The sequence below is a fragment of the Globicephala melas genome, chromosome 8 (genome assembly GCF_963455315.2).
Source record: "Globicephala melas chromosome 8, mGloMel1.2, whole genome shotgun sequence".
Taxonomy (NCBI): domain Eukaryota; kingdom Metazoa; phylum Chordata; class Mammalia; order Artiodactyla; family Delphinidae; genus Globicephala; species Globicephala melas.
Genome location: NC_083321.1, coordinates 83343350 through 83362277, shown reverse-complemented (window position 1 = coordinate 83362277; position 18928 = coordinate 83343350). Strand labels below are relative to the sequence as shown.

General features: G+C 37.1%; 1 protein-coding gene across 2 annotated transcripts in view; it reads right to left on the bottom strand.

The window, feature by feature from the left end:
* Nucleotides 1-3971: 3971 nt before the first annotated feature.
* The window catches only part of ELMOD1 (ELMO domain containing 1), a 111379-nt gene continuing 96422 nt past the window's right edge, over nucleotides 3972-18928 (bottom strand). For both annotated transcript variants that reach the window (XM_060304002.2, XM_030836119.2), the window contains 3 exons: nucleotides 16895-16945; nucleotides 15660-15793; nucleotides 3972-5382 (listed from right to left, as the gene is read on the bottom strand). In XM_060304002.2, the coding sequence (XP_060159985.1) occupies nucleotides 5210-5382; nucleotides 15660-15793; nucleotides 16895-16945 (358 nt within the window). In that variant the 3' untranslated portion in view covers nucleotides 3972-5209. The remainder of the gene's footprint in view (nucleotides 5383-15659; nucleotides 15794-16894; nucleotides 16946-18928) is intronic.

The following is an 18928-nucleotide window of genomic DNA, read 5'->3' as shown; positions in this document are numbered from 1 at the left end:
GGCAGCTGGCAACCAGACCCAGACTGTGTGGCTACAGAGTGTACCGATCAGATCATTCCCTCTGCCAAGGTTGCTTTCAGGTTTGCCCCCAAAGAAATGAGAACAGTAAGGGGCAGGAGCTCTCCACCTGAACCCAGACCAACAGTGTGTCACAGCACACAGGCCCTGGGGGCCTTGGGACAATGAGAAGCATTCACACCCTTTTTTCTCTTACTAATCCTTGCTTTAGAAACTTTCCTAGTAAAATCTATTCCAAACCCATGTCTTGGGATGATGTGGAATTCACTCGAGCCCTTGTATGGTAGGTGGCAATCACGAAGGGACTCCCCACCCCCGCCCTCAACCCCGCTTTAACTCACCTTGCATGACAGAGGGGGTTTAACTGTTGTTTTACAAATTTAATCTCACCTTTCTCTTCTCTTTGCCACACTTTCCTAGTTGCCATCAACTTTCTTCTATAGCCTCTTTTGCAAGGCAGACCACAGTGCTAGGTACATAATAGATAAAACAATAGAAAGGTACCAAGTCAACATTTTATTTTTTGCTACTCTACCCTGGTTTCCGTGAAGCATCCCAGGGATGTTAACAGATGACATCACACTTTAGTGTGCCTATGAGTAGTAGCATTCTGGAGACTAAGTCAAGTCAATGGGGCACAAGAATCTTGGCAGTGAAAGGAATGTTTTATTTACAAAGAGTTCACATGTTTGAAGTTCTATGAGTTTCTATTTGCACAGATATGCCCTGAGTATATCGCAGCCAGGCCCTGCAATGCCCACCTTGCTGAGGTTTCCCACAGCGGGGCCAGAAGGAGTTACGCAGGCTTCCATTGCTCTTGTGGGGAGACAAGGATCAGGAGACAGAGCTCACAATCTTATCGGAATTGTTCTTTCTGTATCAAGGAAGAAATTCTGACCAAAAATGTGGGAAGTCCTGAGGGACAGTATGGCAAGTATGAATTCATCCTACAGACATCTGAGCAAGAAATGTTATTTACATATAGTATATTATCACTTGGGGGGTAGGTGTGTACATGTGTTTATAATCTACACTGTACAGTACAAAATAATTCCAATTAAGTAGATAGCATAATGATTAAGTCAAGGCTTCAGGACCTGGGTTTAAGATCTTGCTATGCTATCTTATCTATCTCTATTATCTACCTATATCTATCTACCTATCTATCTATCTATCTATCATCTATCTATCATCTATCTATCTAACATCTATCTATCTATATCTATTACCTTTTGACTGCCTTCACCCATTTGGCCCACCCCACACCTCATGCCTCTGGCAACTACCAATCTGTTCTCTGTATCTAAAAGGTTTTTTTAAGATTTCACATATAAGTGAGATCATACGGTATTTGTCTTTCTCTGACTTATTTCATTGAGCATATGCCTTCAAGTTCCATCCTTGTTGTTACAAATGGTAGGATTTTCTTCTTTCTCATGGTTGAATAATATTCCACTGTGTATATAAATATATCATGTTTTATCCATTCATCCATCAGTGGACATTTAGGTTACTCCCATGCCTTGGCTATTATAAATAATGCTGCAATGAACATGGAGGTGCATGTATCTTTTTGAGTTAGTGTTTTTCTTTCCTTTGGATAAATATCCAGAAGTGGAATTTCTGGATCTTATGGTGGTTCTTTTATTTTTTTTAGGAACCTCTGTACTGTTTTCCATAGTGGCTGCACCAATTTACACTCCCACTGACAGCGCACAAGGCTTCCCTTTTCTTCACATCCTCGCCAACACTTGTTATTTCTTGTCTTTTTGATAATAGCCATTCTAACAGGTGTGAGGTAATACCTCATTGACGTTTTCTTTCTCTTGAGACCTTTGGTAATATATTTTAAATCTCTAAGCCTGTTTGTCTAGAAAAGCAAGCATGCAATCTCATTTTGTATGTTGCTGAGGAGATGAAATAATGCAAGGAAATGGCTAGCACAGTCCTGGCACATGGCATCAGAACTCACTAAATGTTAGCTCTTGAAAAGGAATCCATACCAGTATCTCTTTCATCTTCTAGGACTTGATGTTATACTTTGTTCTGCTTTTCTGCCATTTTGTTTCTAGATTAGAGCAGTTACTTCTGTCAAGCTCCCTGAAGAGTCAGAAGCACTGCTTTGTTGGAGTACGTGTCACTACAGCTCAAAGTTTCCTAGATGTTGCTATGGGCCTAGCTGACACTTTCCTTTTTTTCTGTCTCTTTTTTTCTTCTCTCCATCTCCCATCCCCTAGCCCCACACTCCACCAAGCCTGGTCCCCTCCTCATTCCTGTTCAGTTTGGATGGCCCCCTATGTTTATGGATCAAGATAATTTGTGGCCATGGAGTTTGATGGCCAGGTTTTATTTCCCCATTGCTGACTTCCTACAAACCCAGCCTGTTCAGCTGACCTTCCAGCTCAGACCAAGCCCATACCTCTGATGGGTCTTTAAGATTTTGGGTAGTATACATCAAAATGTCTATGTCCCTATGATGTACTTCTCCTGCCAGAGGTTAGAAAGTGAAGAAATTAGGTTGCATTTGTCTAATTGAGTGGTGGGTGGATGATCCCTACTTATGTCTGTCTCTTTGTCTCTCAGTCACCTAACATCTCAGTTTCCTCAAACTGTCCCAGTTCACCCTATTGTCCAAAAGAAATTATTAACAACATCCTTTTTTTCTCTCACAAGTGTCCTGGTTTGGAAGATATATCTTCCAGACCTTTCTTTTAGGTCTGGTATATATTTAAGCTTCATTTCAAATAGGAAAGATGGTACGTTACCAAGCAAAAAATATTTTTTTCAGTACAATAACAAGAACTGTGAGAAGGAAAGTCAGATTGAAGTCATAATTTTCAGAAATGGTGCTTCAAAGAGTTTTCTTTCTGTAGTGCAAACTGGAATGTGTTTTTAATCATAGCAAGTAGTGTTTTGAAAAACTTGGTAGAAGCATGCTACATAATTTACATTTTAAGTGGTCAACTCTTGTTCAATGAAGTATAAGCAAACTAAAAATGCTCAAGGGAAAAACACAAACACATCACACTTTTTTTAATGCCTTGAAAGCTTCTCCTCTTTTTTTTCTTGCCTCACTTCATATTACAGGGTAGAATGCATCTTCCACAAAGAGGTGCAAATAAGAAATCTAATAATACTCAGAACTAGAAGGAGCTGGCACAGCTTGTTCATCCATGTTAAGATACAACAGAGAGAAATCATTCAAGGAGCTGGGAGGGAAAGCTCCTAGCTTTGTTACCATCAACTATCTCTACCTGAACAGAAGAGACATGAGCTGGTATAGGTGCCACATATTATCAAGCCATGTCAGTGACACAGGACCATAGTGGATAGGAAGAGACAATACATACATGAGGCTTCAAAGGCTGTACTGAACATGGAAGAACACCTTCATAACATAGCAGCTACAGCAAATTCAGGGCTCCCAAGACAGGCCATTTACTGGGTTCACAATTCTCACTTACTCTGGAGAGGAATATTTATTCTTGTCACTACTCATGGTATATATCATGCTTTAACCAACTCCTTCCCTTCCCCATTCTAAGAAAGGACACAGGGCTATAAAAGATGCAATGCAAAATCCTTCCACCTGGCATACAGCTGAAAGGGAAAGAACAGCAAAATCCCAGAGGAGCTAGAATGGACCAGGAAACAACAGGCACCTTAATGTTTTCTATATCAGCTGTCTAGCAGTAGACAAATCAGGCTTCAGAGGAAGCTGCAAAGGAAAAGCTTGATCTTATTCTTTCATTAAAGCAACACCAGGCCTCAAGATTAGTTAAATAAAAGCAGTCTCTCAGACATGACATACTGTAATTCACACCTGATTACTCTGAACGATGGCATGATTATATTCAGCTTCAGGTTGTCTGTCTGACATTCTACCCACTCACATATCTGCATATTCAGAAGCTGTACAAGCACAAAAATATTAAAATGAAATACACTATACATTACAGTAGAATGACATGTAATTTATTCATAACTGAGTTAGGCAGTACTCAAAATTCACTTAGATAAGCAAGTGAGTACACAAACATCTAATAATACTAAAACTGATGATAGTCAGAAGGTATAAAATACCATGGGTATGAAATGCCATGGTAAATACTATTCAACAGACTACAATCATAATTAATTCCAAACTAAATCATGGTTTTTAAAATGATTTTAAGCAGTTTTGAAATGACTTGATTTTGTTCTCCTTCCAAGCAATTTATTTCCTCCACTGATAAAAGACAAGGTCATTAGTTTCAAGAAATATTACAGAATGACATAGCTCAGGTTCTTCTCTTGCAACACATTTTCTTGCAAATTGTTTTTTAATATTACCTCTTGACATAGACAACAAACCAGCCACCACTCAGTGCCCCAAGCAAAGATGCCTGGATCAGAACAGTGCCAGGGTGTAACTCTGAGTTCAGCAAGAGGCAGGCAGTGAAAAAGCTGTTGGAGCTTTTGCAGTGTGCATACTTCTTTTTTGAGGCTCCAAGCAACATAAACATATTTAGGCATCCAAGCCAGTAAAATTATGGGAATAAAATAATTTGATGTCCAGATGACTATGCCACAATTACAACTGGGGGTAAACTACAATATAATTCTGCGGTACTTCAAAAAACCCCAGCACCTACCTAAATTTGCTTCTTGTTAGCCTCGTTACATTTTCATGAAGTGCAGCAGTATTTGCAAGAATGATTTGTCTTATCATGTGTCTGTTTGTATTATTTTAAAGTCATACTTTTTTGGAATGAGGTCCAAGCATGAACCTGGCTTGAAGAGCTAGCAGCTATAGTCATGAAACATCAATAAATTAAAAGGCTTTCACAGAACAAAATTCAGCTAAATCTTTTACATATAAAATACAGCTAGAGAAATACAATTCTTCAACACTAAATTATGAGGGAGAGGAAGCCAATTTAAAAAAATAGAAAACTCTCTCCATACCAGGTGTCAAAGCAAGATGTAACACTGCATGATGCCACAATATGAGCAGTCACTGGATGACAGATACTGCAGAAATTGTGGTATTTGGGGATCTGGTAATTATGACGAAGATATGAAGACACTGTACTAACAGGCATGCATACAATCACTGTGTGCATTCAGTGTGTGAGCTGGGACCTAAGCAGAGATCTAACACAATAATGAGGCACTGTCCTGGGGTATCCATTAAAACCAGTGTGGGTGACTATATGTTGATTAAACCTTCCGAGGCAGCAAAATGTGGGCACAATGCCATGTCTGGATTCTGCAGCTGTTTTATGATCCTCTTGCGGAATTTCTCCCGCACACGATTAAATTCCATTATGTCCATGGGGTCCTCTTCAATCCAAAACTTATGAAACTCGTGCATCAAATAGCCTGTTAGAGATAAGACAGTGACAAGAATGCAAGGGAAAAAAATCCTTAATCATATTCAGAATCACCCTAAATGCTGAAAAAGATGTCAGACCAACTAACAGCAACCATGTCACTCAAAGACAAGATCAAAATACAGCAAACACTACTGTTAAAATTATTCTTTAAAAACCAGTGCAGTGGAAGCTACCAACCTGCAAGATTTTTGCAATTGGTCCTAGAATTATTCTCACTCTGCTCAAGCAGGAAGAAAAGTCAATTCTGCATTTCTAGAATATGAGTAACAACTGGAACATATTTTGAAAGGTTGACAGTAACTACTTCATTCTTCACCTCCTGATTAAATTAACATAATGGTGTGATTTTTCAAAAGTACTCCACTCAGCCTTTTTTCTCTTGATATTTGATTTGAGTAAAGTTTTAAATTACCCTGACAAATCAAAAGAACGCATTCTGACAATCTATTATAAGACAATAAAAACTGTGAATCAACTCTGAACAATAGAGTGGTCATTAAACTATATGAAATTGCTAATAAGACATCTTTGCTCTGAAGCATAATTTCATATTCAAATACTTTTTTGTCTCAAAAATGTTATGTGGATTGGGAACATTTTTGGAATAAATGTTAAATATTTGATATGAGAACCTACTTATTGTATTGTTTCCCCACTGTACCCCTCCCTCCTCATTTAGAATTGAAATGTGAATAGCTTTTTAAAAGACAATAATAAGTATTTGCATGTAGTAAAGCAAAAGCAAGCTCAAGTGTCTCATAATAAGAAAAAAGTATTTAAGGAAATAATACTAGTTAGAAAAATGGAAACCAAACATTACACAAGCTTTAATTTGTCTTAACATTAGAAGGCAGTAGAAGATAGTTCAGAGGAAGGATTCTGGAGCCAGAAACCTGGTTTAAATCCTAGCCCTTCACCTTCATGGGAAGGAGTAAGCAGTAGAGATGACAGAGGGCAGGGGAAGAGAACTTTGGAACAAACATACTCAATTCTAATAGTAAAAACAATTCAATAGCTTTTATTTTTCTGGTAACTAGCTACTTATGGGATAACCTTTAACATAGTTCCATAAACAGATTTTTAAAAACCTTTATTCATATCTCACTGTAATACAAAATTAGAAATGACCTTCCTTCCTACCCCCAACACACACTGCCAGATGTGGGTCTATTTCCACAAACTTACCTGGTTACTCATTCATGACATTTTTAAGTATGCTTGTACATCTTAAAGTATATGGTCTTTCTCTTCAACTATAGGAGGAAGGGTAGTAAGGAGAGAGAGAATTTATTTTATTTTTTCTTTGGGTTGACTCATTTCCTCTAGGCTTGGACTGCCTCTGGGCTCTCTACACACATTAACACATTTTGTTAATCTGTGTTAACACAAGTTAACATATTGACTGATTTTAACATCTCAGATGGGAACACATACCAACCCTCACCCAAATGCCTCTGGGCTACACCAACCAGGGCCCACTGCCACTGTAGTGGGAACGTGACCATATCAGAGAAGCCCCAGATCAGAGGTATCAGCAATCCCAGGAGCCATCCATCTGTCTCTGATCCATCTGATGCTTGGATTCCCTGTGGCAGCACCCAGTCTTGAACTTTTCTCTTGACAACACTAACATTAGCCTGGTCCATGAATGAAGAATCTGATTCTTTAGAGGTGCTTTCTCACACTGGGCCAAAATTTCTTGCCCCATATTTCTTGGAACAAATTCAATCCTTCTCCAACTCAAGTATCTGAAGTGCCCTTTATGCCATGAGGTTAAGCATCCCCATTTCTTCTTACCATTTCTCATATGCCATGACTTGGAGTCTGTTTATCATCCTGGTTGTTTCAGCACACACTAACAGAAATTCTTTCCTCTCATCTCAGTATCTTATTCAACCAAAAGAGTTCAATCATCTATCCATCCTAAAGTATCCCAAGAATGGCATGAGGTACTTGTAAAAAATGAAGACCCTCCCAGATTCAACCAGACATCTCAGTTCAGTAAGATGAATCTCATGTCACTGAAGTATGAAATCCATTGATTTAGAAGATGCCCTCTTTTTAAGTTCCCTTGGTTTCTTTCTGAATGCTATAATTTTTATGGTTCTAAATAAAATCTATGATCATTTATAATTTCTTCTTCCTTGCTATATAAAATACACACATAATTTTCCTGACTTTGCTTCTGAGCTCAAATAAACATACCTGACCTGTTTTGTATATAGAGTCAGGTTTCCAATACTGATGAATTAAAAGCATCTCATTGGTACCTCATGATTAATAAGTTATTTACTCCGTTGACAATAATAAGTAGGCACTGTGAAAAATACTTTAATGAGAAATTCACTTTTCCACAATGTACATTCTCATTCTAGAAGTGATCTAGGGTAGCATAGAGTTTTAGAAGAATACAGATCTCTTTGGTTTCACCCTTTTTCTACCTTACATGCAACTACAGGAAAACATTTTGAAAGGTTTAAAAGACAGGCTAGGAGAGGAGTAGAAGGGAGAGGGGTGGTTAATAATCTAACACCATTCTCCTTCCTCTCAAGGCTACAAAAGTCAAGGTGTAAATCTTGCAAACTGATTCCCTAGGACTCTCTCTATCCTGTCAGAAAAATAATTAGACACTGTATAACATGATTTTAATCAAAATGTAGAAATGGTGGCTTGGCTTCCAGGGTACATATCATAATCATAAAACTCCACTCATTTATATAACATTACAGAGTGTTCATAAATTCATTTGGCAAATTGATCAGTTGGCCCATCTGCCAATTAACAAATATGTAACAGATACAAGAAAAAGGTAGAGTTCTTATGCTCCCCAATTCTCAGTTTCTTGGAGAGGGACCAAGGTAGACAATTTCAGATGATGATTTGCTAGCTAAGGAAGCTAACAAAATGGCATGAAGAGCAGAGGGAGGAAAGAGGGGTCAGGGTATTGCTTATAGTCTCTTATTTAATTCTTACAGCAGCTTTATGGAATAGGTGATGCAGATGAGGACATTGGGTTTAGAAGAGATACTTGAATGGTGTACAATCACACAATTATAGCTGGAAGCTGGAAGCCAGTACCTGAAATCTGCTGCCTTTTCCAGTGTACTCTCTTTTTCTGGTTCTTATTCCTACTGAATAGCTCCTTCTTTTGAAGGTCAAAGAAAAGCTAATTCTTTTTTCCCTTCTTGCTATTGTACTTCCTTCTGCTCACTACACCTAACCTTACTTTATTTCAATGCAGCTGCCTGTTCAGTGGAGCTTTAGATTGAATGTGATTTTCATAGCATACTGACTTGGCAGTGCCGTGCTCACTGAATAATACTGTAAAGTCAAAATGATAGACCTATTATATTCTTATATTCTTTCATCTAGATGAAATACCTGTTTGGAATAATAATTTGGCTTTCCAACCCAAGACTGCAGCATATTTGTTGTTGCTTGAATGTGTCTTGGTTTTGCTTCACTGCATTCGGTTAGTAGACTGCAGAGACACAAGGACACAGGTAATTGCAAGAATATTACAGAGAAGAGGTGCAAAACTGATCATGTCTGATAGATGAGCAACGAATTCAGAGCACAGTTTGCTTCTTCAAGAGAGGCCTGAGTCCCTCTGCCTCACCCCAATCCACAATGGGATTGCTGCTATTTCTAAAACCTGGTGAGGGCCTTAAAAAAAAAGTAATCCCACTGCTTGCTTACTCACCCAGGTTGAGATTCTCTTGGAAGCCTATCAATTCAGGACAAGGCCAAATTTTTCCAGAGTAACTAGACTTCCTTTCTCCTGAAAAGGACACCAGCCAATATTTTTCCCTCCCATCCATCCATCCATCCATCCGTCCATCCATCCATCCAACAAATATTTACTGAGCACCTATTCTGTACCAGGTTCTGTGCTGTGGATATAGTCATGAACAAAATAAATATTCCTGTTCTTATATGTCAATTCCTATGATTCTAACTTTGATTCTCTCCTGCAAGAGCTCCCCACTGTATGGCTCTGATTTTCTCCTTAATGCTAATGAATCCCAAATCTGCCCTTGTAATTCTTCAGAGCTCCACAACCTTGTATTAGAATGCCCACTATTCATTAGAATGCCAACTATTTGCCCCAAAGGAACCCACCCCTGGTATACCTAAAACTAAACTCATTCTATTTTCCCTCAGAATTGCTTCCCTGGCTTCCCTAAGGAACATGGTAACTATAGAATAGGGTAAGTATGAGGGGTAGAAAAACAAAGCAAGTGGTCCTATTTATCTACGTTTATGCTCTTTCAAATGGCTTACAAAACTCTTTCAAGATATCCCCCTTCCCCATTCCTGCTCTTACTACTGTCATCTCTAGACACCCCTCCCCCACCCCAAATCCTATGCTCTATTCCTTGAATCCACCACACTGTTTGTCTTGTGGCCTTTGTCTGTGCCACTCCCTCTCACTGGACCACTAGGCCACCACTGCTATATTTCCTTCTACTTATTTTTCACTTCTCATGGAAAATGGAATTTGCTTTAGGAAGCTTTCCCTGACGTCCAGACTGAGTGAGATTTTACTTCTTCAATAACAAAATTCTTCCCACTGTGTTTTATTTGTTTAGATGTCTGTCTTCCTCAACACAGAATCTGATCTGTAGTAAAACCTCAAAATTATTTGCTGGAAATGGTCAGAATTGTTACAGGAGTAAATATAATCATCTAGTTGTCAGAGGAGGGGCTGTAATCACAAACGTAGGGGACTTACATTTTCCATTAACAAGTCATAAAGAGGTATATATTTTAAAATTTGCTTTTTCATTCAACTTATACATAATTTATTTTATTTACTTTTTATTGATGTATAGTTGATTTACAATGTTGTGTTAATTTCAGGTGTACAGCATGATTCAGTTATACATATGTATGTCTATTCTTTTTCATATTCATATTTTAGTTCTCTGTGCTATACAGTAGATCCTTCTTGGTTATCTATTTTATATATAGTCGTGTGTATATGTTAATCCCAACCTCCTAATTTATCCCTCCCCACCTTCCCCTTTGGTAACCATAAGTGTGTTTTCCATGTCTGTGGTCAGTCTATCTCTGTTTTGTAAAAAGTTCATTTGTATTTTTTTGTTGTTGTTAGATTCCACATATAAGCAATATCATATGATATTTGTCTTTCTCTGGCTTACTTCATTTAGTATGATAATATCTAGGTCCATCCATGTTGCTGCAAATGGCATTATTTCCTTCTTTTTTATGACTGAGTAATATTCCAGTGTGTGTGTGTGTGTGTGTGTGTGTGTGTGTGTGTACATATATATATATATATATATATATATATATATATACATCACTTCATTATCCATTCATCTGTTGATGGACATTTAGGTTGCTTCCATGTCTTGGCTATTGTAAATAGTGCTGCAATGCACATTGGGGTGCATGTATCTTTTCAAATTATAGTTTTCTCTGGATATATGCCCAGGAGTGGGATTGCTGGGTCATATGGCAGCCTTATTTTTAGTTTCTTAAGCAACCTCCATACTGTTCTCCACAGTGGCTGTACCAACTTACATTCCCACCAGCAATGTAGGAGTGTTCCCTTTTCTTCACATCCTCTCCAACATTTATTATTTGTAGAGTTTTTGATGATGGCCATTCTGACCAGAGTGAGGTGATACCTCATTGTAGTTTGATTTGTATTTCTCTAATAATTAGTTATGTTGAGCATCAAATTATACATAGAGTCAAATAGTTTAATAAGTCTTGTTACAAAGAGCAAACAAAAACCCAGCAACACTTCCTGTCCTAATTCCTGCTTCCTTAAAGCAGCATTTCAACTGTTCCAGCTGATTCTTTGATTATTGACCTCCATAGCTCTAAATAACATATTTTCCATTGCTTGATTTTTTGACTTCCCTCATCTCAAAGATTCTCTTCTCTTTCCTCTCCTATCCTTTCCCCTCCCCTCCCCTCCCCTCTTCTCCTCTCCCCTCCCCTCCCCTCCCTTCCCCTCTTCTCTTCTCTTCTCTTTTATTCTCTCATAGATTTCCTGCTTTCTGTACCTCACTTATTCCTCTTAGGATTACTCTCTTATTTTATGGAAAAATATCCTTCAGGAGCTTCCTTATAATTATAGAAGGTAAAATTAAGAAGGTAAAATGTTTAAGACTTTGCACTCAAAAAATTTTGTTTATTCTACTCCACACTTAATTGGTAAGTTGGACTGGGTATAGAATTCAAAATTGGAAATCATATTCCCTTAGATTTTAAATAATATTTGCTTAAATTTTTGAAGACATTATTCCACTCTCTTCTAGAATACAGTGTTGCTGTTGAGAAATCCAATGTCATCTTGACTCCCAATTCTTTATGTGACAGATTTGGAAATTTTTAAAATCATCTCTTTCCTATATATTAAAATTTCACAATGACCTGAGTGTGAATCCATTTTAATCTATTATCCTGGTGCTTACTAGTTTAAATATGAAAAATATTTAAATATGAAAAGTCATCCTTCAATTCTGAAAATTTTTCTTGATTTATTTGTTTGATTCCCCCCCCTTAGTTTCACTGTTCTTTTTTCTGGCACTCCTTTTATAAGACTTTCAAGAATGGTCCTTTAATTTCTCAACCTTTATTTTATATTTTTCATCTATACTTTCTCTTCTACTTTCTGGAAGTTTTCAGCTTTATCTTCTAATCCTTCTTGGAGATTTCATTCCTGTTATCTGATTTTTAATTTCTAAGAACACTCTTTTATTCTCTGAATGCTCTTTCTATGGCACCTTGTTCTTGTTTCATAGTAGCAATTTCTTCTCTTATCTCTTGGGGATATTAATGATACGTATTTTTGAAGTTTTCTTCTCTCTGCATGGTTTCTGTTTCTTTATAGTGGCTTTATTTCTGCCTGTTTTAGACCCTCTTTCATGGTTGAGGCTTTCCTTGCTGTTCTTGTTATCTAGGGCTGCTTAAGAAATTATTCCAAAATTCAGTGGCTTAAAAAAACCATTTTAATATTCTCATGAATTCAGTGGGTTTGGAATTCAGAAAGGGTAGAGGAGGGACGGATCCACAATGCCTGGAATATCAACTAGGAAGATCTGAAGGTTGGGGGTGACTTGACAGCTGGTGGCAGGAATCATTTAGAGGCATCTTCACTCACAAGTCTAGTGGTAGATGCTATCAGCTGGGACCTCATCTGGGGCTGTCAGTCAGATTACCTACATATGATTGCTCTGTATGTGCTGGACTTTTTCACAACACAGAGGAATCAGATACCTTACATGGTGGCTTATGCTTCCAAAGGCAGCTCAATCCCTGATCTTCAGATCAAAGCCTTTTCTTTAAAAAAAATTTTTTTATTGATGTATAATTGTTTCACAATGTTGTGTTAATTTCTGCTGTACAGCGAAGTGATTCAGTTATACATACATATATATATACACATTCTTATTTTAATATTCTTTTCCATTACGGTTTATCATAGGATATTGAATATAGTTCCCCATGCTATACAGTAGGACCTTGTTGTTTACCATTCTGTATATAATAGCTAACATCTGCTAACCCCAACCTCCCACTCCATTCCTCCCCCAACTCCCTCTTCCTTGGCAAACACAAGTCTGTTCTCTATGTCCATGAGTTTGTTTCTGTTTCATAAGTAGGTTCATTTGTGTCATATTTTAGATTCCACATATAAGTGATATCATATGGTATTTGTCTTTCTCTTTCTGACTTCACTTAGTATGATAATTTCTAGTTGCATCCATGTTGCTGCAAATGGCATTATTTCATTCTTTTTTATGGCTGAGTAGTATTTCATTGTATACATGTACCACATCTTCTTTATCCACAGATGAAATACTTTTCTAATGTAGCCCTAAAAGTCACATAGTGTCAAATCTGCTTATTCTCTTGGTCAACCAACTGGTCAGCCCAGTTGGGCTGGGTAAGAGGAACAAAAAAATCTACCTTTTAATGGGAGGAGTATCAAAGAATTTGAGGACATGTTTTTAACCATCACACTCAAACATCTGGTAATACTTGGCTACCTGTAAGTATTTTTTACTAAATAAAAAGCCAACTGGATTAAAAGCTGATTGGAAGCTCTGAGCATGTAGGTAGGGTTTGTTGATGGTGAGCATGACTGTAGAGTGATATGACTGGGCTGCTTCACTGGAGAGACCCAGAGGTCAGCATCTTCAGCTATTTTCTCTTGGGATGTTCAGATTTCAGAGAAGGCCCTTGTCAGTCTCTTGCCAAAGTGATAGGAATTGGGTAGGAGAAGGAGCCTGGGTCTCAGTCTTCATCATCACTTTCAGTATGGTTTGCCATCAGCTGTACCTGATTCTCATCAGACCAGAGACCCTTTATTTTTCTCTCCCTGTAAAGTACACCAGCCTCTGCTTAGGAGGGAGAAGGACAGAAGCTGTCTGCTGGAGAAGGGGATTTAGGCCTCTAAGAGCTTCTTAACGTATTTTCAAGCAATCTTGCTATTTTTGGTCTTATTATGTTAACCCTCATTTCTTTTTTCTTTTTTTTTTTTTGCAGTATGCGGGTCTCTCACTGCAAAAAGGCCTCTTTTCTTTGGCCTTTGCTGAAAGGCCAAAAAGTGGCCTCTCCCGTTGCAGAGCCTGTGCTCCGGACGCGCAGGCTCAGCGGCCATGGCTCATGGGCCCAGCCGCTCCACGGCATGTGGGATCTTCCTGGACCGGGGCATGAACCCGTGTGCCGCGCATCGGCAGGCGGACTCTCAACCACTGCACCACCGGGGAAGCCCAACCCTCATTTCTGAGATATCTAATGCTGCCAATTCTTGAACCTTTTGGGGAGTCCTGTGGAATAAATCAGGTTGCTTCTTACCTTTCCATGCCACCTGTTAAGGATTTGCTCTCTCAAGACTACTAAATCATTTACCACTTAATCTGTTTTCCAGCTTTCAGAATGAGATTTTCGTGCTTTGTTTCTGATTTTTATCCTTGTGGGTTTATGCTTTCTTAGAAAAATCCCTTTCTATTAACTTTAGTGTAATTTCAGAAGGGAGCATAATGCATACACTAATTATGTCATCTTTAACTGGAAGTCCTGCTTAAGCAGATGTAAAAGAAGACAGAATCCTAGATAACATAATCACTCTTAATTTAGGAATTTAGATAAAGTAAATGGCTGTTAACTTGTGACTTTATCACATTTTAAAATTGAACTGCGGAACAACACTCTCCTGTGGTAGATTTGGGGTGGAATGATTGTATCTTAACCATACTTAGAAAGAGTGGCAGACCTGTTTAGCACATAACAGCAGAAAAAAGCCTGAAAGAAACATGAGAAGAATTTTGAAATTTTCTTGCTAAGAAAGCTCAGGTACGAGGCCCTCAGTGCAGTAAGCATGGTTTAAATGGTTTAAAAGACATTTCTCCTTTAAATTGCTTAGATTGCTTGAAGACTTGGTAGACTATCGTTCTATGTTCCTCCAAACCAGTTTATGTCTGGCCAGCAAGGATTATAATGACACACAGCTACATTTTAGGATTCTGCCTCTAAAATTAGAGAATAGCATCTCAGGGCTCTACTAAATGGTCTCGTTCTTTATCTTCTGAAACCTCAGCACAACTGCCACCCCAAAGGATACCCCTCAGGCAAGGACAACATAAGGCTCTGGTTCAGGGTCAAAAATACTTCCCTCTACTAGCACCTACACTTAGAAAGGGCTGCAAACACTACCTTCTGTAGCACTAGTAGTGGTAGCAGTAAAAGTAGTACCAATGACAACTCTACCACCATCTATATCACCCATTAAACCACCACCTTCTCTTTCTAATGTTCACTGAGCACTACTATGGGACTAGCTAATAAAAAGCCTTTTTATCCTCGTCTCATTTTACCTCCATAGCAGCTCTATGAGGAAAAGACTCATTTTATAGATGAGATAGCTGAGGCTTAGAGATGGTAGTTAACGTAGATCTGAGAGTCAACTCAGGCTGTCTTCAGAGCCTGCACTCTTAAGTGTTATGCCATGCTGGATCAGAGGAAGAAAGACATCTCTGATGTCTTTAAGTCAGATGGGAAGTTGATACATTGATATTTATTAGGCAAGAGCTGGGAACGAGGAAATATTCATAATGCCTGAAAATATGTGTAGGTTGTGAATGAGAAAACAAAATCAAAACCAAAGGAGGAAGTTCAAAGGCTCCAATGCAGCCAAATCACAAAGATCTCTCAGCTTCAACCCTTGTCTAGAGTGTTCTATAGAAACCTATGTCAATAATTAAGCAACAGGACACTTACAGAATGTTTGCTGGAAGTGAGATAATGTTGGAGCTTCTGGAGCGATGTTGTAGAAATGAGTTTTTAGAGCTCCACTCACCAGTAGATTATATACCAGATCAGTTATATTGATGCCCACAATTGCAAACGAGTACCTGTAAAGTGCAAGCCACACCAACTGTATATCACATATGAGAAGTAAGCATTTCAAAAAATGACAATTTGATATTTAAATTGCTATTATCAGAGTGTCAGATTTCCCTTCTCTCCCCAACTTATCAAAACCCTGAATCTTATAAATTACCAGAAAATTTTAATAATATATGCCAAGAGAATTGAGAGTTCATATGCTTTGCCTTGGTAATGCCATTCCCAAATATATGAGAGAAAAAAACAGAAAATGACAAAGCTTTATATACAATAATAGTCATTACAGCATTATTTATATGGCAAAGACATGTAAACTATTTATATATCCTAAAGAAGAAGATTGATGAAATAAATTATGGTAATCTCATATAACATATTACAACTAGTAAAAACCATACTTCTAAAGATTATTTAAGCAGGATATAAAACATTGTGTATAGAACAAACCAAGTTTTATTATACACACAAATGTGTAGAAAAACTAGAGTGAAATGCCACAAAATATTAATATGGGTATATTACAGTAATATGATTATGGTGATTTTTTTGGTTTACTTTGCTATATTTTTGAAATTTTCTATAATAAATCTTATATTACCTTTAAAATGAGGAAAAATTTAACTAGTATCTTAACACTCAGGGTATATTTTCTAGTCCATTTTCTACATGTCTATCTAAAATTAAGTGAAACTGAGTCCTTAAGTCCTCTCTGGTATTATAAATCCAGCACATAAAAAAAAAGGAGTTCTCTGCTCAGAAATATTTTTGGATGAAATGGGGCATTATAAAAAAAGACCTTCTAAAGTAAACTTTTAACTAATAGCCTGATACTTGATAGAAATCCTTAAAAGAAGACTAGCAAATACAATTCCAAATTATGATTTTTGAAAATCATTTCCATACAGTTATAACTTTCTAAACTTCATCACTTGGTCACAGGCAAAGTAGTATCATATAATCATACAAGTAAATACAAAAACATATAAACAGGTCCTTTCCAAAATTCAACTGGATTATGTATTTCCATCAGGACAAGTGTATTTTCATCCTTGTCATTTTTTGCAGTACTCTTCTGACAATCTTTATATATGAAGTCCCACACTCACCCAATTGCTTTATCCATCCTTTTCTTCTCCCATTCTGCTTTGCTGAATTTGCTGAATAAATGAATGAATGAGTAAATAAATAAATAAGACTTCTCTAATTATACCTGTTCTCCTTTAATGTTTTTGTTAAAACTGTTGACTAGATGTGGGGATGTCTGTAACTCAGTTATCAAACACTAATCAATTTAAATGTTATTAACTAAAAAGCCACAATACAATTTATATGGAGCTCAGAAATGGAGTTATTTAAAGCCATGCTACTTATCCCTTATTCACTATAGTACAGCAGTGAGAGACAGACCTAAAGGCCAAACATACTCTTTTATATTATCCATTAATTATCAAATAATACTTCCTCCTCTAGCAAGATGCCACCTCAGTCATGATTCCCCACTGCATTTCGTTTGGTTTTCCCTCATGGCAATTATCCTACTCAGCCTTATTTGTGATGTCTGGCACACAGCAGATGCCAAATAAATGTTTACTGATAAATAATTGAGTTAGTGAAAAAAAGAAAGAAGGAAAGAATAAAAGGGAGAGAGGGAGGGAGGGAATAAGGGAAGGAAGAACTTATAGGTTTTAAAAATTCTGTTCCAACAAGTGCTGTGGCATTTCCTCTGGCTAAGCTAAGACAGCTAAATCATAGTAGCTCAATTTTAATCCATTTTTATAACTTGAATTTCTGAATAAGACTGAAGAAAGGGTTCTATAATAAAAGCATTCTGAAAATACTGACTTGCATTCTATTACTTTGTGTACTTTCTTATTCCCCCTATTCTCACCCACTTCCATACTGCCAATATCTTGTAGGCAGGAACCATGTTGCACTCTTCTTTGTGGCCAATGTGAACTTTCATTCAGTGTTCTACACTAAAAATTGTGGTTAGCCTTGGAATTAAATAAAATTTTAAAACTAGAGTTATTATGAACATTTAGCTTCCATCTAAGTAGGAGAAAGGAGAGTTCTTTATAAAACAGTGCAAACACTACATTAAAAGACACACGTGTAACACACACACAACACAGGCCCACAAAAACATGATGCAAAACTGTTATTTTACTATACTTACTTTCTACTCTGTAAATGACTGGCTCTAATTCAAAGTAACTGTCTTTAATTCATGTTAAAATAAGCCACTTCTTTTTAAAGTGCAAGTGCCAATTAACAAACCAACAAGTCAGCCAAAGAGGCATCAGGAGATTTTTACTTAAAAGACTCATATCCAAACTGAAATGAGTTAGATGTGAAATTCAAGAAATTTTATATAAACAAATTTATAAGCACCTATTTTCTCTTCAACAAACCTTTGTAAATACATAGTATCTCTGTATTTTGTTAAATTAAATCTATCTGCATTGGAAATATAAGAAAAGGCCAAATGACCTCCACTCATTTGTTTATTTATAGGATATCCTGGCCCAAACAGAAGGAATTCCTCTCTTCAGGAAACACACACACAACAAACAAACAAAAATACAAGCCATCAAAATTCTTCTCTTAAACTTGAACCTACTTTTATCTCTCAAGTTACTTCAGAATTCAATAGATTGATCTTCACAAGAGAAATAACATATAATGCTTGCTGAAGGGTAGACAGGAAAGAACTTTCCTTAGTATTTTATGACATCTCCCTATTCAACACCTGAAATATTCAGGGCCTGAAAGAAACTATGTTGATATCACTATGGGTTAATATATATTTCTTTCAGACATTTGTGAAGGACAGTAGCATTTTCAAAACATTCTGATTTGTATTCAATGACATTTACCATCAATTTGAAGTGATTAATACTTGAAATTTATCTAGTCAATTTTATTGTAGCTTGAGGGACAAAGTGTGTGCGTGCCCACACAGACACACATATACACACACACAAAAATACTAGTCTCTTCTTAAATAAGAGTAATCACACCCTCAAATAATTCCTCTCTAGTGGCCAACACAGGATATAAAATTATAAAGTCTTTCTTTGAGAATGGCTCATAGACAAAATCAATCCCTCTCCAATGGTTAATAAAAAAAAATATTTTAA